Source organism: Dermochelys coriacea, chromosome 2 (genome assembly GCF_009764565.3).
Source record: "Dermochelys coriacea isolate rDerCor1 chromosome 2, rDerCor1.pri.v4, whole genome shotgun sequence".
NCBI classification, from domain to species: domain Eukaryota; kingdom Metazoa; phylum Chordata; order Testudines; family Dermochelyidae; genus Dermochelys; species Dermochelys coriacea.
Genome location: NC_050069.1, coordinates 181,539,367 through 181,566,078, shown reverse-complemented (window position 1 = coordinate 181,566,078; position 26,712 = coordinate 181,539,367). Strand labels below are relative to the sequence as shown.

The 26,712-nt window shown below is 41.7% G+C and overlaps 1 protein-coding gene and 1 long non-coding RNA gene across 2 annotated transcripts; one reads left to right on the top strand and one right to left on the bottom strand.

Moving 5' to 3' along the window:
- Nucleotides 1–284: 284 nt before the first annotated feature.
- Nucleotides 285–5,782, top strand: LOC122458492. Its single transcript, XM_043507123.1, has 3 exons — nt 285–727; nt 1,705–2,109; nt 5,661–5,782. The coding sequence occupies exons 1-3, from the start codon at nt 568–570 to the stop codon at nt 5,780–5,782; spliced, it is 687 nt and encodes a 228-aa protein (XP_043363058.1). The 5' UTR covers nt 285–567.
- Nucleotides 5,783–14,642: 8,860 nt separating this feature from the next.
- On the bottom strand, nt 14,643–16,969 carry LOC122458529. The gene is made up of 2 exons (XR_006278570.1): nt 16,883–16,969; nt 14,643–14,709 (listed from the first exon to the last, which is right to left on the bottom strand). It is a non-coding gene; the product is annotated as an uncharacterized LOC122458529 (long non-coding RNA).
- Nucleotides 16,970–26,712: the final 9,743 nt, after the last annotated feature.

The following is a 26,712-nucleotide window of genomic DNA, read 5'->3' as shown; positions in this document are numbered from 1 at the left end:
TACCCTCAGGTCTTTGAATGATGCCATGAGGTTTTTTCAGTGGGGATGAGCCTTGCTTGTATTAGCAGGTCATGTCATTGAATTATCTGCTGGAATAAAATGTAAGCTGTATGGTTGAGCAATACAGCCAGGAAGGTAATCCACAAGGGCAACAGTGACAGGAAAAATGCTGCACCTGTGGGAGAGGTTAGCTGCCACCTCAGAGACATACATCAAGAAGAATATGCTATTGTGACTACAGATATTAACCCCAGTCTTTAAAGCACTGTTGGTTTCTTGGGCCTACCTGCAGAGTAAGAGCTTCGATCCAGCAGAAAAAATGCTGACATCTACGCCAACATTGTACGGGGCATGGGGGAGAAGGGCTAAACCAGGAACACGCAGCAGTGTTGCGTGAAAATAAAGGAGCTTCAGCAAGCGTACCAGAAGACAAGGGAGGTGAACAGTCATTCTGGTTCTGCCCCACAGACATGCTGTTTTTATGAGGAGCTGTATGCAATTCTCGGCGGCGACCCCACCACTACCCCAAAACACTCTGGGGATACCTCTCAGGAGCCTCAGGCGACCATGAGTAACGAGGAGGACGTTGTTGAGGAGGAGGAGAATGTGAGGCAGGCAAGCGGAGGATCCATTCTCCCCGACAGCCAAGCACTGTTTTTAACCCTGGAGCCTGTCCCTTCACAGGACCAATTGGAGGCGGAGCGTGATGCTGGGGAAGGCACCTCTGGTGAGTACACATTTCCAATCAAACTGTAGGGTTACATGCTATTATTTTTTATGTTTAATCTGAACAAAAAAGTAGGTGTAGTGAGTATCGGTGGCCACTCCAGCTACGCAGAGGGTGCTCTCAGAAAAGACTCTTCATGTGAACGGGGATGGACCGGGAATCCTTCAGGGAGATCTCTAGGAAGCTTTCAAGGAGATACTCTGCAATCCTTTGCAGAAGGTTTCTGGGAAGGGCTTCCTTATTCCATCCACCATGGTAGGACACTTTCCCGCACTACTCCAGTATTAACTCTGCTGGCATCGTTGCAGCACACAGTATTGCAGCGTAAGGACCAGGTCTGTACCCAGACACTTGTAGCATCTGCGCCCTTGCTGCCTCTGTTACCCTCAGCAAAGCGATATCGCAGAGAGTCACCTAGGGGAAACAGGGGAAGTCTTCAATACTAGCCCTTAAACTGCAAACAATTCAACAAGTAATCTGCTCCCCATTTGGTGAAATCTGGGTCATACAACCACGCTTCCCAAACATGCCATGGTTGTGGTTGGAAGGGATCACTGTATATTGCAAGCAGCATTGAAAGAAAGGGGGGTGGTGGCAGCTTCCTTTTTATCTCCCTTCCCCCCATCCCGATGCCGCTTTTGTAAAAAGCAAACTATTCGGGAGGCTCGACACTGGTGCCTGTCCTCAAACACCATCCAGGTTGCTAGGAGAAATGGGGCTTTTCTCAAGTTCCAACTTGTGATCCCCCGAATGTCTTCACAAAAACAGCAGCACAAGACCTCTTGCCCATGCCTCATGGCCTTACTCACCAGGCTGGAGCAGTAAACAGACTCTTGCAATAGCCAGCAGTTGTGATTACGTTGTGGCTTGCAGTGAAGTGTATTGAGGGATGGTTTTTTAATTTAAAAAAATGAACCTTGCATCAGAAACAATGTATGCACTGTCAATGCTACCCTTGTGCTTTGCATTCCTTGCAGCTGAAACCCTGTCCGTCAGCACATTCTCAACACCGGGACAGATTAGAAGGTGGAAAAAGAAGGCTCTGGAGGACTTGTTCAATGTGTTAATGCATGCCTCCAATAGTGACAAGATGGAGCTCAGAGCATGGAGGATCACACTGTCCGAGAACCTAGACCTGGACAGGACAGCATGCAGGGAAAAAGAGTGTGTCACACAGGACGAGATGCTGCGGATTATGAAGGAGCAATCAGACATGTTGAGGCATCTGGCTAAGGTTCAAGAAAGGCAGCTGGATGCTAAAGTCCCTCTACAGCCTATGCTGAACCGGCTGCCATCATCACCCATTTCTACATCCTCCTCCCCCAAACATCCTGCGGGCAGCGAGTGGGGAGGAGTTTGGTATCCCTCGCACTCAACACCAGGTGAGGGTATAAAAACCAGAAGGTGCCCATTCCCACACCTTTGATTGTTACGGCAGTGCATCTGTAAGCAAGCTTTCCTTGTTTCTCCCCCCCCGCCCCCCTGCCGTGTTATCAGCCCTTTTGCCCGAGGTTATCTTACTTGTCTTTGCTGTCTCTGTGTGTTTGTGTGCATAATAAAATTTACCAGATTGAGGAGAAAAGGCTCATTATTCATTCACCCTCCCACCCTGGAGGAAACTTTTCTCCGTTTGTTTCACGGATATTATAGAGCACACAGCAGCCAGCAATAACAATGAGGCTATTGCTTTCACTGAGATCTAACCTAGCAAGCAGACAATGCCAGTGAAATTTTAAATGTGCAAAGGCACATTCAACCACCATTCTGCACTTGCTCAGCCTATAAATCACAGAATATCAGGGTTGGAAGGGACCTCAGGAGGTCATCTAGTCCAACCCCCTGCTCAAAGCAGGACCAATCCCCAATTTTTGCCAGATCCCTGAATGGCCCCCTCAAGGATTGAACTCACAACTATGGGTTTAGCAGGCCAGTGCTCAAACCACTGAGCTATCTCCCCCCAGTTGAACTGGTCCTTACTGCTATCCAGGCTGCCGGTGTACAGCTTCATGAGCCATGGAGCAAGGGGTAGGCTGGGTCTCCTAGGATCACAAATGGCATTTCAATATCACCAATGGTTATTTTGCACTCTGGAAAGAAAGTCCCTGCTTGCAGCTTTCTGAACAGATCTGTGTTCCTAAATATGCACACGTCATACACCTTTCCTAACCATCCCACGTTGATGTTGGTGAAATGGCCCCTGTGATCCACCAGCACTTGCAACACTATTGAGCAGTACCCTGTTCAGTTTATGTACTCTTTGGCAAGGTGGTCTGGTGCCGAGATAGGAATATGCATTCTGTCTATTGCCCCACCACAGTTAGGGAACACCATCATGGCAAAACCATCCACTGTGTCCTGCATGTTGCCCAGAGTCACTACCCTTCTTAGCAGAAATCTGTTAACAGCCCTGAAAACTTGGATCACAACAGATTTCAAGGTAGATTTACCCTCTCCAAACTGATGCCCCACTGACTGGTAGCAGTCTGGCACTGCAAGCTTCCACAGGGCTATCGCCACTTTAGTATTGCTGCACTTCAGGGCTAGGGAAAGCTCCTCACACAGTTCCTGGAAAGTGGCCTTACACATTCAAAAGTTCTGCAGCCATTGCTTGTCATCCTATAGCTGCATAACGATCCGGTCCCACCAGTCAGTGCTTGTTTCCTGGACTCAACCGTGTCGAGGTGATGTGTGACTGTCACCAGCAACTGCAAATTGTGTATCAGCTGTGTAAATACTGCAGGATAAGGCGTGAGGTGTTTGTAATGCTCACAACAACAGTGTACAGCTGAGCGGGGTCCATACTTATCATGCTATGGCGTCTGCAAGGGTAACCCAGGCTTACCAAAAAAGGCGTGAAAAAGGCTTGCTTTGTTTGCCGTTGATTTCAGGGAGGGAGGGAAGGAGTGGGTAGGTGCATTATGGGAGGCTAACACCATGTTCCAATAACCACCCGTGCCAAAGTTTTGGTGCCATAAACCATTGCATGCCCATCCCAAAATTCCACTCGGCTATGTGCACTGTAGGATAGCTACCCGCAGTGCAGTGCTCCGTGGGTCAATGCAAGCCCTGCTAGTGAGGATGCACTCTACTGACGCAATGAGAGTAGTGCGGACACGCAAGATCGACTTGCTTAAATCAGAGACTCAATGTCAACTTACATAAAGTCGACTTAACTTTGTAGTAGGGCTGTCAATTAATTGCAGTTAATTCACGCGATTAACAAAAAAATCGTGATTTTAAAAATTAAAACAGCGATTAATTGTGATTAATCACACTGTTAAACAATAGAATACCAATTGAAATGTGTTACATATTTTTGGATGCTTTTCTACATATTCAAATATATTTATTTCAATTACAATACAGAATACAAAGTGTACACTGGTCACATTATTATTTTTGATTACAAATATTTAAACTGTAAAAATTATAAAAAGAAACAGTATTTTTCAATTAACCTCGTACAAGTACCATAATGCAATGTCTTTATTGGAGATGTGTAACTTACAAATATAGATTTTTTTGTTACATAACTGCACTCAAAAACAAAACAGTGCACAACTTTAGAGTCTACAAGTCCACTCAGTCCTACTTCTCATTCAGCCAATTACTAAGACAAACAATTTGTTTACATTTACGGGAGATACTGCTGCCCACTTCTTATTTACAATGTCACCAGAACGTGAGAACAGGTATTCGCATGGGACTTTTGTAGCCGTTGTTGCAAGGTATCTACATGCCAGATATGCTAAACATTTGCAAGTCCCTTCATGCTTCGGCCACCATTCCAGAGGACATGCTTCCATGCTGATGACGCTCGTTAAAAAAAATGCAGAAATTAAATTTGTGACTGAACTCCTTGGGGGAGAATTGTATGTCTCTGGCTCTGTTTTACCCGCATTCTGCCATATCATGTTATAGTAGTCTTGGATGATGACCCCGCACATGTTGTTCATTATAAGACCACTTTCACAGCAGATCTGACAAAACACAAAGACGGTACCAATGTGAGATTTCTAAAGATAGCTACAGCTCTCAATCCAAGGTTTAAGAATCTGAAGTGGTATCCAAAATCTGAGAGAGACGAGGTATGGAGCATGCATGCTTTCAGAAGTCTTAAAAGAGCAACACTCTGATGGGGAAACTACAGAACCTGAGCCACCAAAAAAGAAAATCAGCCTTCTGCTAGTGGCATTTGACTCAGATGATGAAAATGAACATGCATTGGCCTGCACTGCTTTGGATTGTTATCAAGCAGAACCTGTCATCAGCAGGGTTGGAATGATGGTTGAAGCATGAAGGGACATATGAATCTTTAGTGCATTTGGCATGTAAATATCTTGCAACGCCAGCTACAACAGTGCCATGAAAACGCCTGTTCTGACTTTCAGGTGACGTTGTGAACGAGAAGCGGGCAGCATTATCTCCTGCAAATGTAAACAAACTTGTTTGTCTGAGCAACTGGCTGAACAAGAAATAGGACTGAGTGAACTTGTAGGCTCTAAAGTTTTACACTGTTTCATTTTTGAATACAGTTATTTTTTGTACATAATTCTACATTTGTAAATTCAACTTTCATGATGAAGAGATTGTACTACATTACTCATATGAGGTGAATTGAAAAATACTATTTCTTTTGTTTTTTACAGTGCAAATATTTGTAATCAAAAATAAATATAAAGTGAGCACGGTACACTTTGTATTCTGTGTTGTAATTGAAATCAATTATATTTGAAAATGAGGAAAACATTCAAAAATATTTAAATAAATGGTATTCCATTATTGTTTAACAGCACAATTAATCATGTGATTAATTTTTTTAATCATGCAATTCATTTTTTTAATCACGCGACAGCCCTACTTTGTAGTGTAGACATGGCCTTAGTGTCACTCAATGCATAAGAATCGCTTCTACCTTTGTCTCTCTCCCCAGTATTTGATAGGCAAAACTGCAACAAGAAAAAGCCCAACCGAATAGAGCCAAGTGTGCTGGGACTGCTGCTCAGACAGAATCAGCTCTGGGGAGATCAGGGAGGTGACACCCTGCATATGTGATGAGGACAATGAGGAAGTGGAGGTGGCAGTGGAGGCTGCCAGAGCCTGTCGGAGTTCTTTAATTCAATCTCTAGGCTTTAGTTTATAAAATAATGTGTTTTCCGTCAGCACTCCTACACACAGAGTATGTGATGCTGCTGCTTGTGAGACACACACCTTGTAACTGTGAGGAGGGAGAGATTGCTCCTTGAAAGGCCGATCACAGCTGAGGAGGACATATGCCAGCCAAACATTCCAGCATCACATTTTGAAGGCAGTCAGGTTTTAGCTCAGTTGTCTTCTCTGATGCAGTAAATTTAATATGCTACTGTGGATAAACCTTAAAGCTTTAACCTCTCCTAGACAAGGATTTTTTGGGGGCGGGGGGTGGGCGGGGATCTCAGTATACAATTGATATATCTCACAGGATACAAACACTTAGATTTATATAAATATTCTCAGAACATGCTGAGATAACATTTAAAGATGCAACTAAATCAATCTCAAGTTGATACTAGCGACCAAAAGTTATCTGATGGTTGTTTAGTAGCCTGTGTGGAAGAAACTAGTAGTCTCAGTCCAGTAGTGTAGCCGCATCATAGAAACCAACACAAGGGGCAACATGGCTGCAGTCTCAGAGAGATCAGTGAATTCCAGGCTATGCTCTTTAATGAGATTGGTAAAGGTAGACTCCAGAACCCACTTGGAGCCCCTTTGAAGCCAGTGGGGCTCTGTGGCAGATGCAGGAGTCTGCTTGCGTGGATCTGAGGCCTGATCTACATGCAGTATTTGTACTGATAGGACTATGTCAGATTGGGTTTGTGATTTTTTTTTTCCCTCTAGTACAACTCCTAACATGGATACAGTTATATCAGTATAAAGGTGCCTTATACTGGAATAGCTTATTCCCTTACAGGAATAAATTGTATCTGTAGAGAAGATGCCTTATTATTATCAATATAACTGCATATATACAAGTGTGTGTGTGTGGGGGGTGTCTCTCTTTAACTATACCACCATCATTAAAGTAGCAGATCATTTGTTTTGGGCAAGCCCTTATTGCAGGATTGGGGCCCTAGATTGCAAGATTGGGTCAGATACTGTCTCTTATGCATTTGCACAGTATCTAGCACAATGGGGTCCCAATCTCAGCTGTGGTTGCTAGGCACAACTGTGATGCCAAGTTAACAAATAAATAATACTAATGATAATAGGGAAGCTTTCACTGCTATGTCCCTTGTTTTCCATATTGTAGGGATAAATAAGAGGCTTTGGTCTGAAAGGCTGCCAATACAACATTAAAGAAAGAAAACCAGAAAGAACGAGGGTAGAAATATACTGCAACTGAAACAATACAGTTCTCTGGGATTAGAAGGATCTCATCCAGCTTTCATCTCCAATTTTTCCATCGTGCTCATTTTTCCATCTAAATAAGAAAAGTTATTAAAACGAGAAGATTAGCGATAAGAACAGTGCCAATTTTTAATTTGTTCGGAGAAGAAGGAAATGACCTGCAATTTAGTTGCAAAACAAGTGTCTGGAAATTATCTTGCAAACAAACATGTTTGCAAAGGATTAGGTGTTGCAGCAATAGATGCTGTTGTTTAATCAAGCTATTCAAATGGGGCAACCTGTTCTCAACCTAATTTCAGTATTTTGTTAGAGAAGTCTTTTTGTACAAGATCTGACAGGCATGTGTTCTTGAGGAAGTGGAGGGGAAGCCCTCAGTTCATATGACTAATTAGACAGACTTCATGCTGGGTTGCTCTTTTTTGATGCTGATCCCTGTACTAATTGTCAGTTTATTCCTCAGGAAAGCAAGGTTGAGTTCAAATGCTGCAGTGCCTTGTTCCCTATTAGCTTTCCTGACCTTCTACTGATGTGAGTTGACAAGGAACAGACCGAGAGAGGGAGAGGTTCATTCCACTTAGAGTGCACATTTTAGAGTTTATTCATAGAAAAACAGGAATACAATTAACACACTTCCATAGGCTGCAGTTATCACTTAGATAAAGTAGCCAATTGTATTCCTGCAGCAACTGGATGAGTAATTCCAGGAGGAGTGTGTTTCAGTGGGCAACCATGTAGGTGTATTTATATAATGAACTTTGACACTGGCAGTATTTTAGATATTGTCATTCTTTTTTAGAATAATGTAAATTCTTATTTTCTTAACTGGATTTCCGTGAATACTTTTTTTTTTTAAACAGTAGAGCAAAAACCAGAATACAACACACACAGAAGTTAGTTGCTGGGTTATTTTTCTTCTCCATTAAACTTGCTGGCAATCTAGGACAAGAGTCCATAAACTACAGCTGACCTTCCAAACTAGATCCCTCAAACCTTTATCCTCTGTCCACCAACCAATTTTATAGGGCTTTTTTTGGTTTTGCGCAGGCTTTCACGGTGTGTGAGTTGGATTGAGTGTAATCAAATCAGACATATAGGGCTCAATTTTACATGACACTGAGCACTCTGGCCTCAGCTCAGCAAAACACTGTAAGCGACTTCAATGGGACTACTCAGATGCTTAAAGTTAAGCACATGCCTAGGTACTTTGATAGATAAGGACCAGAATGGACAGCTCTTTCAGAGGGTTAAGGACCTTTCTATGGGCTCAATCCTGAATTACCTGTTTCTTATTTGATTCACTTTAAAAAAGCATAAATGAGACATCAAACCTAATGTAAACAATCACTTTTTCCTTGCCTAAATGCCTAAAACCTAAATTATAATTAAGGCATGATGCTGTCAAAATATTTCCTGGGGACTGTGTCCTTTTTTGCTTCCTTATGATGAATATCAAAGGTCTACATTAATTCCTTCCCTGTTTTTATCTCAAAGGGAAAAATGAAGTCTTGCCTTTCCTGTTTTGATGGCGGATTCTCTGACTATCATAAAGAGTGTTTTGAGCTTTCCCAGCTTCTAACTGAAAAAGTAGGCATATTGACACTTTGACAAACACACCTTCTGCCCCACTGGTTATAGTGCATTTGAGTTAAATAGGTGTTAACAAAGAACAGAAGGGTTTTTAAACAGAGTGAATAAAAATCATTTACCTTCTCAACCAGGTTTTACTTGCTCAAGAATCCTACTAGCTTTCCAGTTGCCCATTGCACCTTCCAGGTAAAACAGGGTAAACAAGACCTGAATTTATTATCTTTAAAAACAAGCAGAAAAACCTCAAACACAATGGACATTAAGATTTGCACAGTTCCAATGCTTAATTTGTGCCAGGGCATGCCAGAGCTGAGCACTGGCACCTCTAGGCTTGGCAGTTCACAGCCCTGGCATCTCTAGGCTTATCACATCAATTATGAAAGTTAAAAAAAATCGCTTGAGCCCTAGCATCTAATTGTTTGAACCCTGGCACCTCTTTCAATACAAATTAAGCGCTGTATAGTTCTCTAGACATAGTTTTACAGGAGGAAAGCACCTATTTTAAACATGTACCATCTTGGTCCATCAAGCTTCAGTTTGATTCCGCTGCATGATAAATTACGTGGAATATTTTTATTTCTGGATATGGCACAATTAGTATCTGGCTGCATTACTGCATGGAAAAATGCATGGGAGGAGAAGGAGGATGTAGACAAAAGACTCAGCCTCCGAATAAGTTGAGCATGGTGCAACTGACAACAAGAGTAAGGCTAAGAATTGAATAAACAGGGAGACTCAGTAGAATGACTATATGTCCCATTTTGACCAGAACAGTCCCTTTTTTAAGCCCTGTCCCGGCCATCCTGACTTTTTTTTTTCCAGAAGGAGGCATTTGTCCTGTTTGCTCTTGCTGACTTGATCTGTTGGCAGGAGCAAACAGGACAATGCCCATTTTTGTAAAAAAAAGGGGAGTGCAGTGCGGAGGGGGCGAGCGGAGATGCCAGCCCACTGCAGGGGGGCGGCAGGGCTGGAGAAAGCAGTGTTCCAGCATGTGGGGCCCCCACAGGGTTCCAGCGACCTTGCAACAGCCTCTTGCATGGTGGGGAATGGGGCAGGGTTCCAAGAACCAGCAACAGCATGGGGGGCCCGGTAGGTGAGTGTCTGGGGGTGTCCCATTTTCTCTGTGGGAAATATAGGCATCTGAGACACAGCAAATCTCCAAGTATTACCTGTTGGCACTCCCTCCAGGTCAGGGTTGAAGCAGGGGGCAGCATTGGGTTGCTGGTGCTTTGTGCTGCATTTACTTGTTTGATAAAAGAGGATCTCAAGCCTTGGAAAATTTAACATGGGAAGGTGGCACTCTACACAGCAGCATCCTCTTGCAGAGCCTAGAGCTTTTGTTATAGCAATAAAATAAAAACCAGCAGGATCTTATTAAAGGGAAAAAGGCAAAATGTCACATTTATTGTGAATACAGAAAGAATCCTAGTAAGCAGTTAGTTATAGCTATAACATTCCATTCAATTTCATATTTAGTCACACACACACACACACACACACACACACAGGTTCTGCAAGGTTGTTATCAGAGTTACCAGCCTTAGAGTTGCTCATGTCAAGCCACTGGCCAGGTGGCCTGGACATGAGGAGGGAGCAGGGCCTTGTCAGATGCTCATCTGATGCTCCTGGAAGTTGGTTTGCAGAATCAGACCCCAAAGTTCTCACTTTCTAGAGTCCATTTTTATCGGAATTTCTTCCTATGCCAGTCTATGGGAATTGCTTCATCATGCTGTTGCTGAATCAATCAGCAGATGGCACATTCCTGACGGCTCCGTGCTGCCAGATGTTATCTTGTTCTTTGGTTCTCCCATTCTTGAGGCTGTTGGGTGGATTCTAGTCTGCCCTCCAGGGGTCCTCTGGTTATTTTGCACTTGATGCCTTCTTCAGCCAATGGACACTGGATTCTTAGGTTGGCACTTCCCTGATCATTCAGTTATTATCCACAACAAGCATCCATCCACATACATCTTCTATCTCTATTTTAATCACAATTGTTAACAAAGTGAGATGAATACAACAAAAGGGAGGGGAGTCTCTGGTGCTGTTTCTGTTGTTACAGAGTATTGCTTTGAGTCTCTCTCTGTGTGAGTAGTTGTTGTTTACAAAGAACAGACTCTGTCTTAGAATGTACTAACACAATTAGCAGCTTGCAAGTTTCACATATAGAGGGAGAGAAACTATACCAAAAACCAAGAGACCTCTTAATTAGTAATACCCTGGAATTTAAACTATGGGGAATCAAACTCATTTGTGATTTTAATACAGAACTTCTTTAATATGATCAAACATAATCCCCCTTTTGACACTAAGATTTATAATCGTCAGTGTCACTTTCTATGTAGCCTATTCAAGAGAAGGTACTGTCAAGCAATTTGAGTTTGTGATTCCAGTTCATCCCACATACATGATCCTAGTGATGTATCTTTACTACAAGGTTCTGGGGCAACAGGCAAGGTGAGGCACACCCACTTTTGAGGAGTCCATTCGGTATAACCTCCAATAGCTTCCCTCCCTCCCCAGCCCACTGGCTCGAGGTCCAGGGTAGCCAGAAGGATCCCATGTGTAATATGGGGAATGGGCTAACCTTCAATACCTTTGCCTGCAGGGATTGTTGGTGTACAATTTTGACAACAATTTCTCCCATTAACAAGTCTGGTTTTACAATACTGGAAACTTATTGCATCCATTCATATTGATAAGTGTCAAATAATGATCTCTTTCTTTGTTTTAACAAATGCATCAAACCCTTAATATTTCCCAATATGACCCAGAACATTTCGTATTCCAAAGTAGCTAGGGCAAGTATCTGCATTTCAGTGCATCCCATAGCTATGGCTGTGTAGTTTCCTATTTCTAATTTTTTTCTTATGCATAAGTCATGTGGTAGTATTAAGCCATTGCTAAAGATTCCATCGGGCTTTTAGGTTATCCAGACCAATTTGGACCAAGTCTACATTGGCATGTATTTGTTTTTGTATCAGGCTGTCCTGTAACTGGGACAGAGAGCTTAATTTATTTTTAATTACCTGCAGGTCTGCAGTATTTTTTTTTAAACACACAACAGTGCTAGCAACAAGACAAGACAAAACATAGAACAGAAAACACATTGGGTTGCTCTTCAGCTGGCATCAGCTTTTCCTGATTTTCTGAAAGACAAAAGAACATATTTCTACCCCTTTTTGGGATGGCAGATTGTTGCTTAAAATACTTTTTACAAATACCCTTGCTGATTGCAGGCAAAACAGAGGAATTATCCCCATATTTTCCTGTTTTTGTTCTATAGGCAGGCCAGGTTTCAATGGCTTCTATCTTTTAAGGGTTCTGGGGAAATTATCCCACTGTTTAGTCATTAAATTCATGAGGTGGGATATCTCGGTTTTCCTTCTTATACAGCAGACCAAGTTTATAATGTTTTTCCTGCTGTGTTAAGCTTTAAGTTTATTTACAGGTAATAGCTGAGAAGCATCATTACCATATGCATCATACACACTATACATTGTTACAGGGGTACTTATTTTCATTAAATTCATTAAAATTATCTTGTTATACCATGCCTTTTATCTAGACAATTTGTTTGCTGACCAGGTATGTCCTTTATCTACAGCTCCTTTGTGCTGCTAGTTCTTTCCTTCCTTTATCATTTAGGTAATTTGCATTTTAACAGACGCTTCTTGCTTTTGGATTTAAAGCCATCAGCAGCGCAGAGACTTTATCTTAAAAGGGACACAATCAACTTTCACCAGAGTTTTGATTACTTTTTTAACTTCTGCTTCCAAAACAGACAGCAATCTGAAAAAGAAAACCCAACCTATTATAGGTTTCAGAGTAGCAGCCGTGTTAGTCTGTATTCGCAAACAAGAAAAGGAGTACTTGTGGCACCTTAGAGACTAACAAATTTATTTGAGCATAGCTTTCATCCGATGAAGTGAGCTGTAGCTCACAAAAGCTTATGCTCAAATAAATTTGTTAGTCTCTAAGGTGCCACAAGTACTCCTTTTCTTGTTTCCAACCTATTATGGCTCCCTTTGGAGCCCTAATAGCATTTTAATTAAGTAGCATGGTATGTTTGCATTTCTTTTGCCTCTTCTACAATATATCCTGCACATGTTCTGGGGCAAATGCACATTCCTTCCATAGTTTAACTTCTATAACATTATCCGTATCAATTTTTACATAAGGTGTAACTATTTTTTTTTTTGCTTATAGAGTTTTCATGTACCTTTATCAAGGTGACAATCTGATTACTCAGAGTCATTTTAAGACTCAGTGTTTCTAACATTGCTTCTTTTTGTTTTGTGCACCTCACCCCTGCTGTTGCTTCAGAGGGGCACTGTCTTTTTTAATTTCTTATTATTTATTTACTACAGCTCTCATCTTCTATTTTGTTACAAAAAACAAAAAGAATCCAGAATTTTTTTTTTATTCTCCTGATTTGACTGACCTGCTGCAGCCACAACTTAAAAAACATTTTAAATTTTGTAAAGTATTGAGTTACCTTTTAAGGGTTAAATGCCAAATCCCAAAGCCAAACAACACTAATTACCTGTGTCTAGCAAAAAGGTCTGTCAGTTTTGCAACTTTGAATTAAAGAGTCAAATGGATTTTTAGTGGCATTATTTAAAACAAAACCAAAACCAATTGGTCCTTAGAACTTTACATATTTCGACACACATAGATAGATACATTTTCTTTTCCTTAACATCCCTTCCACACTGCTCTGTTTTTTACATCTTACATTCCCTTTTTACATTTGAGGCAGTTAAGTTCCAATAGAACCCCCTTATGTTCTTTTAGCAAATTTGACTAAATTGTCCAGTCAAATGATTTTAATCAGATAGTTTATTTTTGCCTGGCTAATTTACAGACATTCCTTTGGAAAAGGGCCCGTTTTTCCTTCAGAATGGCTGCAAAGAAACCAAGAATTATTTTCCTCTAACACTTTTTCTATTTAACATTTTCACAAAGTTTAGCTGCTTAATTTCCTCCAGCCTCTGCAGAGTTAACTTTTTCACTCTCTTTTCTCTTTGTAATTATGCCTGGGGGTGCCCTACGTAAGACCTTCTCCCCCTTCACCTGCTGTAATGGCTGCTACCTGTTTCGAGGCAAAGCCCAATTTTTGTCTCAGACTCTTAATTAGTGATCCATGACGACTTTGATTTGCAGGTGCTCTGCACTGCTTCAAGGTTAATTTCTTTACCATACCTTGGAGCACATGATTCTCTCTTTCAATTTTCTCAGAGGCTTTAGCTTGGTCTGCCAGGAATCTTTCTCTCTTTTTGCATTCCCGGAGTGCCTCTTTCACTATTTTCAGCTGACTTTGGGTATTTGTAGCCAGCACCTTCCAATTGTCTGCTCCCTTTTCTGTTTGTGCCTTTTCCTCTTTACATGAAGACAAGCGGAGGTAAGAATCCTTACATGCCTCCCACAACAACCAAATTGCTGCTGCATCTCTTTTGGCAGCACTAGAAGGTTTGTATAGGAGGATATACTGAGCTAATCTATCCTGCAGGTCTGAAATAGTGCAGACATCAGCTAGGGCTTGTTTAGTCCAAGGACTGTGCCCACATTTTTGAAGGATTTGTTTAAAAGGTGTAATTTTAAAAAAAGGTGAGGTAGGAGTTCCTACTGACTCCATTCCTCCCTCTGACGCTGGCTTACCTTGTTTTCTTTTAAAAATCTTAACACGGATATTTCAATCTCTTTGTCACTCTAGTACTACTTAGCAAGTGACACAGCCTAGATTCTGAAATCATAGCTTATCAAGTTTCCTCGTCACACCGGGCACAGGTCAGCGAGTGACACAGCCTAGATTCTCTGAACCTGCTACTCCTTATTTCAGCGAGTAGCTTAGTCTGGCCCTTAGGCCTTCTTGATGCCCCTGATACCTCAGGGAACAATAGGACTTAGATTTAGTAATCGTAGCTTAATCTATACGCTTTCCCCTGCTACCTTCCCGGAGGCCAGCAGGTCCCCTGCTACCTTCTCGGAGGCCAGCAGGTCTGGTTAACCTAATTGAAATGCCTAGCTCAATAGAGCTGGCGGTGTGCACACCAATATTTACAATATCAAGTGGAAATAACCAGAGAACCCCCAGAGGTCAGACTGGAATCCACCCAACAGCCTCAAGAATGGGAGAACCAAAGAACAAGATAACATCTGGCAGCCCGGAGCCGTCAGGAATGTGCCATCTGCTGATTGATTCAGCAACAGCATGATGAAGCAATTCCCATAGACTGGCATAGGAAGAAATTCCGATAAAAATGGACTCTAGAAAGTGAGAACTTTGGGGTCTGAGTCTGCAAACCAACTTCCAGGAGCATCAGATGAGCATCTGACAAGGCCCTGCTCCCTCCTCATGTCCAGGCCACCTGGCCAGTGGCTTGACATGAGCAACTCTAAGGTTGGTAACTATGATAACAACCTTGCAGAACCTGTGTGTGTGTATGAATGAATGTGTGAATAAATATGAAATTGAATGGAATGTTATAGCTATAACTAACTGTTTACTAGGATTCTTTCTGTATTCACAATAAATGTGGCATTTTGCCTTTTTCCCTTTAATTAGTTCCTGCTGGTTTTTATTTTATTGGTATAACATTTGAGGGAAAAACAGGTTATGAAATTGAATGGAATGTTATTGCTATAACTAACTGCTTACTAGGATTCTTTCTGTATTCACAATAAATGTGGCATTTTGCCTTTTCCCCTTTAATAAGATCCTGCTGGTTTTTATTTTATTGGTATAACATTTTTTTTGCCCGCATTCTCCACCAAAATGTTATACCAATAAAATAAAAATCTGCAGGATCTTATTAGAGGGGAAAAGGAAAAATGCCACATTTATTGTGAATACAGAAAGAATCCTATAAGCAGTTAGTTGTAGCTATAACATTCCATTCAATTTCATAACCTGTTTTTCCCTCAAAAGTTATACCAATAAAATAAAATCCAGCAGGATCTTATTAGAGGGGAAAAGGCAAAACGCCACATTTATTGTGAATACAGAAAGAATCCTAGTAAGCAGTTAGTTATAGCTATAACATTCCATTCAATTTCATAACCTGTTTTTCCCTCAAATGTTTTTCTTCAGAATGGCTGCAAAGAAATCAAGAATAATTTTCCTCTAATACTTTTTCTTTTTAACATTTTTACAAAGTTTAGCTGCTTAATTTCCTCCAGCCTCTGCAGAGTTAACTTTTTCACTCTCTTTTCTCTTTGTAATTATGCCTGGGGTGCCCTACATAGGACCTTCTCCCCCTTCACCTGTTGTAATAGCTGCTACCTGTTTCGAGGCAAAGCCCAATTTTTGTCTCAGACTCTTAATTAGTGATTCATGATGACTTTGATTTGCAGGTGCTCTGCCCTGCTTCAAGGTTAATTTCTTTACCATACCTTGGAGCACATGATTCTCTCTTTCAATTTTCTCAGAGGCTTTAGCTTGGTCTGCCAGGAATCTCTCTCTCTTTTTGCATTCCTGGAGTGCTTCTTTCACTATTTTCAGCTGACTTTGGGTATTTGTAGCCAGCACCTTCCAATTGTCTGCTCCCTTTTCCGTTTGTGCCTTTTCCTCTTTACATGAAGACAAGCAGAGGTAAGAATCCTTACATGCCTCCCACAACAACCAAATTGCTGCTGCATCTCTTTTGGCAGCACTAGAAGGTTTGTATAGGAGGATATACTGAGCTAATCTATCCTCTAGGTCTGAAATAGTGCAGAAATCTGCTAGGGCTTGTTTAGTCCAAGGACTGTGCTCAAATTTTTGAAGGATTTGTTTAAAAAGTGTAATTTTTTTTTTTTTTTTAACAAAAGGTGAGGTTGGAGTTCCTTCTGACTCCATTCCTCCCTCTGGTAGTGGCTTACCTTGTTTTCTTTTAAACATCTTAACACAGATATTTCAATCCTTTTGTCACTCCTAGTATTACTTAGCAAGTGACACAGCCTAGATTCTGAAATCATAGCTTATCAAATTTCCTCGTCACACCTGGCACAGGTCAGCAAGTGACACAGCCTAGATTCTCTGAACCTGCTACTCCTTATTTCTGCGAGTAGCTTAGTCTGGCCCTTAGGCCTTCTTGATGCCCCTGATACCTCAGGGAACAATAGGACTTAGATTTAGTAATCGTAGCTTAATCTATATGCTTTCCCCTGCTACCTTCTCAGAGGCCAGCAGGTCTGGTTAACCTGTTTTTCCCTGCTACCTTCTCGGAGGCCAGCAAGTCTGGTTAACCTAATAGAAATGCCTAGCTCAATAGAGTTAGGGGTGTGCACACCAATATTTACAATAACCGAGGGTTTTTACCAGTATTCCCCCTTTTGCAATTCTCCACCAAAATGTTCTACCAATAAAATAAAAACCAGCAGGATCTTATTAAAGGGGAAAAGGCAAAATGCCACATTTATTGTGAATACAGAAAGAATCCTAGTAAGCAGTGAGTTATAGCTATAACATTCCATTCAATTTCATATTTATTCACACATACACACACAGGTTCTGCAAGGTTGTTATCATATTTACCAGCCTTAGAGTTGCTCATGCCAAGCCACTGGCCATGGATATGAGGAGGGAGCAGGGCCTTGTCAGATGCTCATCTGATGCTCCTGGAAGTTGGTTTGCAGAATCAGACCCCAAAGTTCTCACTTTCTACAGTCCATTTTTATCGTAATTTCTTCCTATGCCAGTCTATGGGAATTGCTTCATCATGCTGTTGCTGAATCAGTCAGCAAATGGCACATTCCTGATGGTTCCGTGCTGCCAGATGTTATCTTGTTCTTTGGTTCTCCCATTCCTGAGGCTGTTGGGTGGATTCCAGTCTGCCCTCCAGGGGTCCTCTGGTTATTTCAACTTGACACCTTCTTCAGCCGATGGACACTGAATTCTTAGGCTGGCACCTTCCTGATCATTCAGTTATTATCCATACCAAAAAGAAAAGGAGTACTTGTGGCACCTTAGAGACTCACAAATTGATTAGAGCATAAGCTTTCGTGAGCTACAGCTCACTTCATCGGATGCATACCAAGCATCCATCCACATACATCCTCTATCTCTATTGTAATCATGATTGTTAACAAAGTGAGATGAATACAACAAAAGGGAGGTGAGTCTCTGGGTGCTGTTTCTGTTGTTACAGAGTATTGCTTTGAGTCTCTCTCTGTGAGTAGTTGTTGTTGTTTACAAAGAATTGCTTTGAGAACAGACTCTGTCTTAGAACGTACTAACACAATTAGCAGCTTGCAAGTTTCCCACATAGAGAGAGAGAGAGAGAGAGAGAAACAGTACCAAAAACTAAGAGACCTCTTAATTAGTAATACCCTGGAATTTAAACTATGTGGAATCAGACTCATTTGTGATTTTAATATAGAACTTCTTTAATATGATCCAACACTTTCCAAGCAGAAATCCTGTAGGAGGCAGTGGGGTTGCAGTGAAACAGTTGCTTACCCTAAAAGTACCTTGCTGTGTAGAAAGGAGATCCTTGTGTAGATGAGTTTCTCCTCTCTGCATCTCCATGCAGGGTTGCAGAGGAGGTGTGTCCTGAATCTCTGGGCCACCAAACCCCTCTCGGAGGGGGTGATTCCACAAGGTGAACCTTGCTGTTTTCTTCCTCTCTGACCAACTGGCATGGTTTTTTTTTCCATTAAAAGAGCCAATCTGACCACGTATTTTTACCCTTTCGCAATACACCAATCTAAAGGGCATGGATTCCATTCAAAAGAGCACTCATCCTCATTAGCCCTATCATACATTTTTGTGGCTAGCTCAGATTTTGAGTAAAAATCTTTGGAACATGTAGCAAATTTGCTTTCAGCCCAGAAGTTCAGTCCTTTGCTCATGATTATCCAAGGTTTTAAAATGAATAACTTTCCCAAAGAGGGCAGTCACACTGACCTCTGCCAAGGCGTTCAAAAAAATGAAAACCAAGTGCAAAAAGAAATGTCAACTAGCTAAAAAGCCTATTGCCAAAAACAAAAATTCAGAGATTCATTTTAATCAAATTGCCAGCAGATGTGTTTCCTGTGGCCACCATAGTGAGGGAGAAGAAAAGTCAATGGGACTACTCAGAGTTGCACCAAGTTTGCAGAATAAGATGCTTATTCAGTTGCTCAGTGCACAGGGAACCATAAGGAAACTTGGGTTCTATTCCTGGGTTTGCAACTACCCTGCCCTGTGATGTTGGGTAAGTCATTTCACCTCTTTGAACCACCAGTTCCTCTCCCACCCCTTATTTTACTTGTCTCTTCAAACAGTAAGGTCTTCAAGACAGTAGCTCTTACTATATGTTTGTACAATATCTAGCAGAGGGGTGAGCAAACTACAGCCTGCAGGCCGGATTCGGCCCGAGAGCCATTTTAAGCCAGCCCACAAGCTTCCATTGGAGAGCGAGGTCTGGGGCTTGCCCCACTCTGGCGCTCCAGCCGGCATGCCAGGTCGGGGGCCACACCACACAGCTCGTCAGGGGCCGCACCACATGGCTCCCAGAAGCCATGGCATGGCCCCGATCCGGGGCGCAGGGTCAGGGGCCACACCATGCAGCTCCTAGAAGGAGCTGCATGGCCCTGCTCCAAGGGTCGGGAGCCGCTCCAAGGGTCGGGAGCCGCTCCATGCGTAGGAGCTGAAGAAGGGACATGCCACTGCATGTAAATGCCACTTGGATCCTGCACCCCTGGCTTTTTTGTCAAAACAGAAATTTCCACAGGAAGCATCCACTTGATGAAATTTTTACCAAGCCCTAAAAACTGAGGGGTTTTTGATTTTTTAGTGAAATTACCCCAAGTCAGTTTTCAGTTATAAATTTTCAGTTGCCCAAAACCAAAAAAAAAATTCTGATTTTCAATATAAATCCAAAAGCTTTTGAAGAAATGTTTCTATGAAAATGAATATTTTCCTTTTCGCTGACATTTTTTCAACAGGAACAAAACCCCCCCAAACATTTGCCAATGAAAACTAAATCCAGAGGGGGACACAATGACTGTGCCAAAGAACTTGTCATCCTAATAGATTGGTTCTGTCTTCTTTTTATATATTATTTGTATTATCATAGCATCTAGGAGCTCTGGACATGGACCAAGACTTCGCTGTATTAGGTGCAGTACAAATAGAACAAAAAGAAAGTCTGGATACAGACAGACCAATGGATTGTACAAGGAAACAATGACAGTATTGGTCAGCATGACTGGCCGTGGTATTGGCGCAGCACAACATAAGGCCTGGTCTACACTTAAAAGTTAGGTCGACATAGCTATGGTGCAGACTCCACTAGGTCGATGGAAGAATTCTTCTGCTGACCTAGCTAGCTTCGCTCGGGGAGATGGAGTTACTATGGCAATGGACAACCCTCTTCCATTGCTCTAGTGTGCTTCTACACTATGGGGTTATGGCGGCATAGCTGTGGCACCATACCTATGCTGCTGCAGCCCCTATGGCATACACAAGTCCTAACTGTTAAGTTTTTTTTGCAGGCAACACAGCAGAGGAGAGTTTTTATGAGGGATTTGAAGGAGGATAAGGAAGTATCTTTGTGGATGTTTACAGGGAGCTCCTCCCAAGCATGAGGGGCAGCATGGGAGAAAGCATGAAGGAGGTTCTTTAACAAGTGGAGGATGTAGGCTGGCATGATTGGCCAATTGGATGCAGGAGTACATTTTGACACTGAATGAGTGATGAAAGGTAGGTTGGGGGTTGGCCAGGAAGGGCCTGTCCAAGGGGTTTCCAGTCTAAATAGATTGCTTTCTCCTTCTATTTCCTGCAAAACAGAAAATGGAACATGTGATGGATGGAGAGAGCTTTCAGGGCCAGGATGGAAACACACTGCATGACTGACTCTAAGTTAAACTGTCTGTTGTATTGTCAGTCTAGAATTTACTTCACACTCATGCTTGGAGTAATTGCCCTTACACAGTTATTCCTGATGGAGGCTGAAATCAGGACTATTTAACGTACTGGCATTGTTCATACAGATATTATATCTCTTAGATTAGGGAAGGAACATGTAGTTTCAGGGCTCTCATAAAAATCTATGAGACAATCCCCATTCCATTCCACCCATGGCTAGTTGGAGCAGGCTGCCAAGCTTGTAACTGCAAAGAACAATGCAAGCATAAATAGACACTACCCACCACCCCCCGTCACCTTTCATGCATGAGATTGGCATGGAAGTAGCAGAACAGCCTTGATGTCACTGATCCGGAAACCAAGGGGTGCTATTTTAGCATAGTAGTGACTGAAGAGCCTAGTTGTCACTGATCCTGACAGCTTTTAATTTAAATAATGGGTTTCCCATTTTTAATATGGTCTGGACCATATGTTCATAGAGGGCTTTGGTTTCACAGACACCTGCCCTCCCATTCACAGTGGCACAAATTACCTCTCCTCCCATTTGTGATCACATAAGATCCCTATGGGGTGGCTTACATGGAAAATGTGTATTGGGAAACTGGTTAAAAAATTAGTATGCAGAAATGGAAAGGTATAAAATGTCATGCCTGATATCAACTTCCTGACACCATATAGCCCTTCAAACCAGAACGCCAGCCTACCCTATCTAGCCATCACATCCCTTACCCACCTCCCTCACCAAATGCCAACAAATAAACAGGAGACTTGCAGTATGCCAGAAGGCAGGAACCTATTCAAGATAAGGACATGATCTAAAACCTATAAAGTCAATGGAAAGACTCCCATTGACTTCAGTGAGTTTGGGATCAGGACCTACGTGCCACTGTAACTCCCTCAAATGCTGTCTTTAATAAAAGGTTTTGTTGTTTCCCTGGGGCATCTATGATGTCCTATATATCTGTTAAAGAACTTTATTTACAACCTGTTCCCACACGTCCTTATCTGTATTTCTGACCTTGCTCACATATCATACCATTTAATATATAGTTACAAAATAGGACTAAACTATTTTATAGACATGTAGGAAAAGGCATGTAAGCAGCAGAGCTCAGTGTGATCAATGTGATTGAACAACCACATGAAGATAGATGAAAGTTGGATATTTTATTCCCCATCTCTCACACGTGAAAATACAAAATGCGAGGAAAGCATTGCAGTAGACTATTTCAGAGAAACTGCTTAGTTCATGTTGTTGGGGCATCATTCGAATGCACATTCATCAAAGGTTTTGCCAAGATCATTACACAAGGAATTTGTTCTGGCATTATCCATTCGTGACCCAGGTCATATGGAATACAAAAGAACAGCATGAAGTCCTTGCTGTGATTAAAGGTCATTCTCCAACATCTACTGAAGCAAGTCCCATGAAAATAGTGATCTTGATATTGCAGAGAACATCAATCCAGGGCTTGGTTTGCTGACATAGTAATAACCATATTACAGTAATTAACTTAATCATGCCAATAGAAGTGAGCACCTGGGTGGTAGAATCTCCAACCTGAAGTTCTCTCCTTCAACCTCATTGTTCAGAGATAAAATGGCAGAGTGCATGGCAGGTTCAATAAATAGGCTACAGGGTCACCTAAAACCAAAAGACAGTATTCCTTTCATTGCATAAAATGTGGACTTAGACTAAACATTAGATGATATTTCACATTTTGTGCAAAGCCTCAATTGTGCGAGGGAAATGGGTGCTCATTAATTCTGCTTTTGCCGGAGACAGACAGACAGACACCCACACCCCTCTTCCTATTTGGAAGTAGTTTCTACCATTTTTCCTTGTTAACTATAATTAGGCTCAGTTGGGCCAGATTTTTCAGAAGTGCTCAGCATCCAATTGCTCCCATTAAGAACAGCTGAGGGGGCTTGAACATTTCTGAAAAAGTGGTCCCTTGTGTACAGATACAGGTCATCATTGCAGAGGGAAAAAAAACTAGAAACTTTTTTAGGGTTGGTTCAGCAGAGGAGAGATACTTGAGAATTTTGGACAAAGGTTTTAGTGATGGAAAATAAGTAAACAATTCTGTCCTGGAACTCCTTGCATGGATGTAACAGAGGAGAATTTGTCTCTGTATTTTCCAAAAAAAGAAAAGAAAAGAAGATTGTGTAGTCCCAAATATACTCATGACATTTCTAGAAAACCTATAAAGTTTAGCCTTTTTTTTGTTGCTGGGTCAACAATTCTGTTTAACTTTTAAATCCAAAGTTAGTAGCTACAATGAGACTAAAACTAAGTGCAATATTTTTAAATGGTTTCCCCAGCTGTGTGATATATATAGCATCAACTTGGGAAAACACCGCAACAATACATTTAAATGAAAGTAAAACAGTAACTTTGGCAGTAGATTGTTAACTGTCTTCTCTCCTCCCTTCCCCCATGTGAATGTCTAATAGGTTAATGTCTCTGTAAGGATCACGTCCCCCATCTCCATTTCCTAAACCCCTTCATGCTTTGGTATCAGCCAGTATTATAGTCCCAGAATCCTGAGGTGCTCTTGGGCAGGCCTGTCTGCAATCCCTTAGGAAGTGTTACTTGGTCTTGTCTTGAAACTCACCACCTAACCCACCTGTAGTGATTTCAGCTTTACTTAGTGGCTTAGTCGGTTCTGTCACTCTACTGTTTTCTGCATCCTATTCTGTTGAAGAGTTGTTCCAACAACACAGAGTTCTCAGAAGAGGAGAACCAGTAGCATATAAAGCTCCTGAGCAAACTCCTTGCCATTGGTGATGCATTACTTAGCACAGATTAACCTTGCCTTTCTCACTTTTTTAGTTCACTGTCACTTCCCAACCAGTTCTGAATTTGGGTAGAGTTGTGGTGGCTCTCAAAAAGTGTCACTGGAAGAATTCTGGGTAGAGAGTTTATGCAAAGCAATCTCTCTGTAGCTATACTTCCCCCCTCTCTTCCACCAGATGTGGAAGAGAGCTCCTCCCCTTCTGGAGCTTTTGTCCATCTGGAGTTCTGGGTAAATAGCTGGTGTAGATGGATGTTCTTCCATCTGTTCACCAACAGATGGAAGCAGAGAGCTCCTTAACCTCTAAAGCTTCAGGCCACAGGGTTTATATTTGCTAAGATTAGAAAATATTTTGTAATCATCAAACACAAAGAGGTTACATAATCCATACATGACACCTTCTTAGCAACCAGTTTAGCACTGGTGGGTTCCACTTAATCAAATGACATCTTTTAAAATTATATCAAATTCCACAGTTGGTTGGAAAAGGTAATTTCTCTCCTCCCCCTAAATTTTCAATTAAAATATTTGGTTTTTCATTGAAAAACTAAACCACTGATTTACTTATTTTTTCTACTTAAATGAAATATTGTTTTTGTTTGGAAATGAGAGTTCTCTTTATATATCTGAAAAAAAATCCAAATTTTGAAAAAAATGAAAGTTTTCACCAAAAAATCCTTTCCTTTGAAAAACCATTTTTGTAAATAAACTTTTGATGAAATATGTTAACAGCTATAGATTTAACATTATGTGGCAGATTGCACAGCTAAACAACATGCCAGGATTGGGGGTGATATAAAACTGTCCTGATCATGGGTTAGCTCTGGCAGGCATTTTATCCTCTGAAATCCCCTGGAAGACAAAGAGAGCATGTCTACAGCACATCGCTCTAGGTAGGGTCAGCATTAGACTCCCATCTGCCATTGCCTCACCTACTGTCCATCCCCCTTGGGGTGGATTGCTCCTGTGGAATGAAGAAGGAATTTTAGTAAAGGTCAAAATCATGACCTTAATTAACATACAGTATCCCTTTAACTTCTTATTTTATGTTGTGTAAACTTCTTTATTCTTTCAGGGCTGAATCTAAGACCCAGTGAAATCAGAGTCTCCCTGTTGACTTCAGTGGGCTTTGGATCAGGCCCTTGTTCCCAATTCCCTCCACCCAATTTTATTTGATTTTTTAAAAGACAGATGCTTCGTGCTTCGGCCATATCTGTTAAAATCTATATTCTGCTAATAAAGCTCAGGTTTCTGCAAAAGGAAGTGTTACCAAGTTCCCCTAATGTCCATTGCTTGGCGACTCTAGAAGATAGACTTAGTGCTTCCTGTAGGGGGGAGATAAGAATCATCTTTTAAAATAAGCCACTTTGAAATAAAATTAAATAATTCACAGTGTCAACTGAAGATACTATTGGCCTGTTGATCAAAAAAAGCTTGCTTTAGGTCTCATTTCTAAAGGTTTGGAGCCCAATTCTCCCATCAGTCTGGTGAGAATCAGGAGAAACTCCAGTGAAATCAGTGGAGATACACTGGAGTAAACTAGGTGTGAGAGGGGAATCATGCCAAGTTTCTATATAATTTATGTTTTAATCACTTCCAGTTTAAATAGCACACCCGATACACATTGGTAAAACCTCTTGATCATAGTCCTCAGCTGGTTGTGTGAAACATGGAGTCATTCATGCAATGTTATACCTTAGCTTGAAAAAAGAACATCAGGAAACGGGTTATAAGAAATGATTGCTGCTGGTTAAACAACATCCCACTGGTGGTCACGTGCTAAATGCCATGTTACACACGTCATGCAATATTCTGGACTACAGAGAGGTGGGGCATTTAGAGAATGATGCTGTGTCCATGGGTGACATAGACAAGCAAACCTTGGCTACTCTTTGGTTAAAAGAAAAGGAGTACTTGTGGCACCTTAGAGACTAACAAATTTATTAGAGCATAAGCTTTCGTGAGCTACAGCTCACTTCATCGGATGCATTTGGTGGAAAAAACAGAGGAGAGATTTATATACACACACACACACAGAGAACATGAAACAATGGGTTTATCATACACACTGTAAGAAGAGTGATCACTTAAGATAAGCCATCACCAGCAGCGGGGGGGGGGGTGGGGGAAAGGAGGAAAACCTTTCATGGTGACAAGCAAGGTAGGCTAATTCCAGCAGTTAACAACAATATCAGAGGAACAGTGGGGGGTGGGGTGGGAGGGAGAAATACCATGGGGAAATAGTTTTACTTTGTGTAATGACTCATCCATTCCCAGTCTCTATTCAAGCCTAAGTTAATTGTATCCAGTTTGCAAATTAATTCCAATTCAGCAGTCTCTCGTTGGAGTCTGTTTTTGAAGCTTTTTTGTTGAAGTATAGCCACTCTTAGGTCTGTGATCGAGTGACCAGAGAGATTGAAGTGTTCTCCAACTGGTTTTTGAATGTTATAATTCTTGACGTCTGATTTGTGTCCATTTATTCTTTTACGTAGAGACTGTCCAGTTTGGCCAATGTACATGGCAGAGGGGCATTGCTGGCACATGATGGCATATATCACATTGGTAGATGCGCAGGTGAACGAGCCTCTGATAGTGTGGCTGATGTGATTAGGCCCTATGATGGTATCCCCGAATAGATATGTGGACAGAGTTGGCAACGGGCTTTGTTGCAAGGATAGGTTCCTGGGTTAGTGGTTCTGTTGTGTGGTGTGTGGTTGCTGGTGAGTATTTGCTTCAGATTGGGGGGCTGTCTGTAAGCAAGGACTGGTCTGTCTCCCAAGATCTGTGAGAGTGATGGGTCGTCCTTCAGGATAGGTTGTAGATCCTTGATGATGCGTTGGAGAGGTTTTAGTTGGGGGCTGAAGGTGATGGCTAGTGGCGTTCTGTTGTTTTCTTTGTTGGGCCTGTCCTGTAGTAGGTGACTTCTGGGTACTCTTCTGGCTTTGTCAATCTGTTTCTTCACTTCAGCAGGTGGGTATTGTAGTTGTAGGAATGCATGATAGAAATCTTGTAGGTGTTTGTCTCTGTCTGAGGGGTTGGAGCAAATGCGGTTATATCGTAGCGCTTGGCTGTAGACAATGGATCGAGTGGTATGATCTGGATGAAAGCTAGAGGCATGTGGGTAGGAATAGCGGTCAGTAGGTTTCCGATATAGGGTGGTGTTTATGTGACCATCGCTTATTAGCACCGTAGTGTCCAGGAAGTGGATCTCTTGTGTGGACTGGTCCAGGCTGAGGTTGATGGTGGGATGGAAATTGTTGAAATCATGGTGGAATTCCTCAAGAGCTTCTTTTCCATGGGTCCAGATGATGAAGATGTCATCAATGTAGCGCAAGTAGAGTAGGGGCATTAAGGGACGAGAGCTGAGGAAGCGTTGTTCTAAG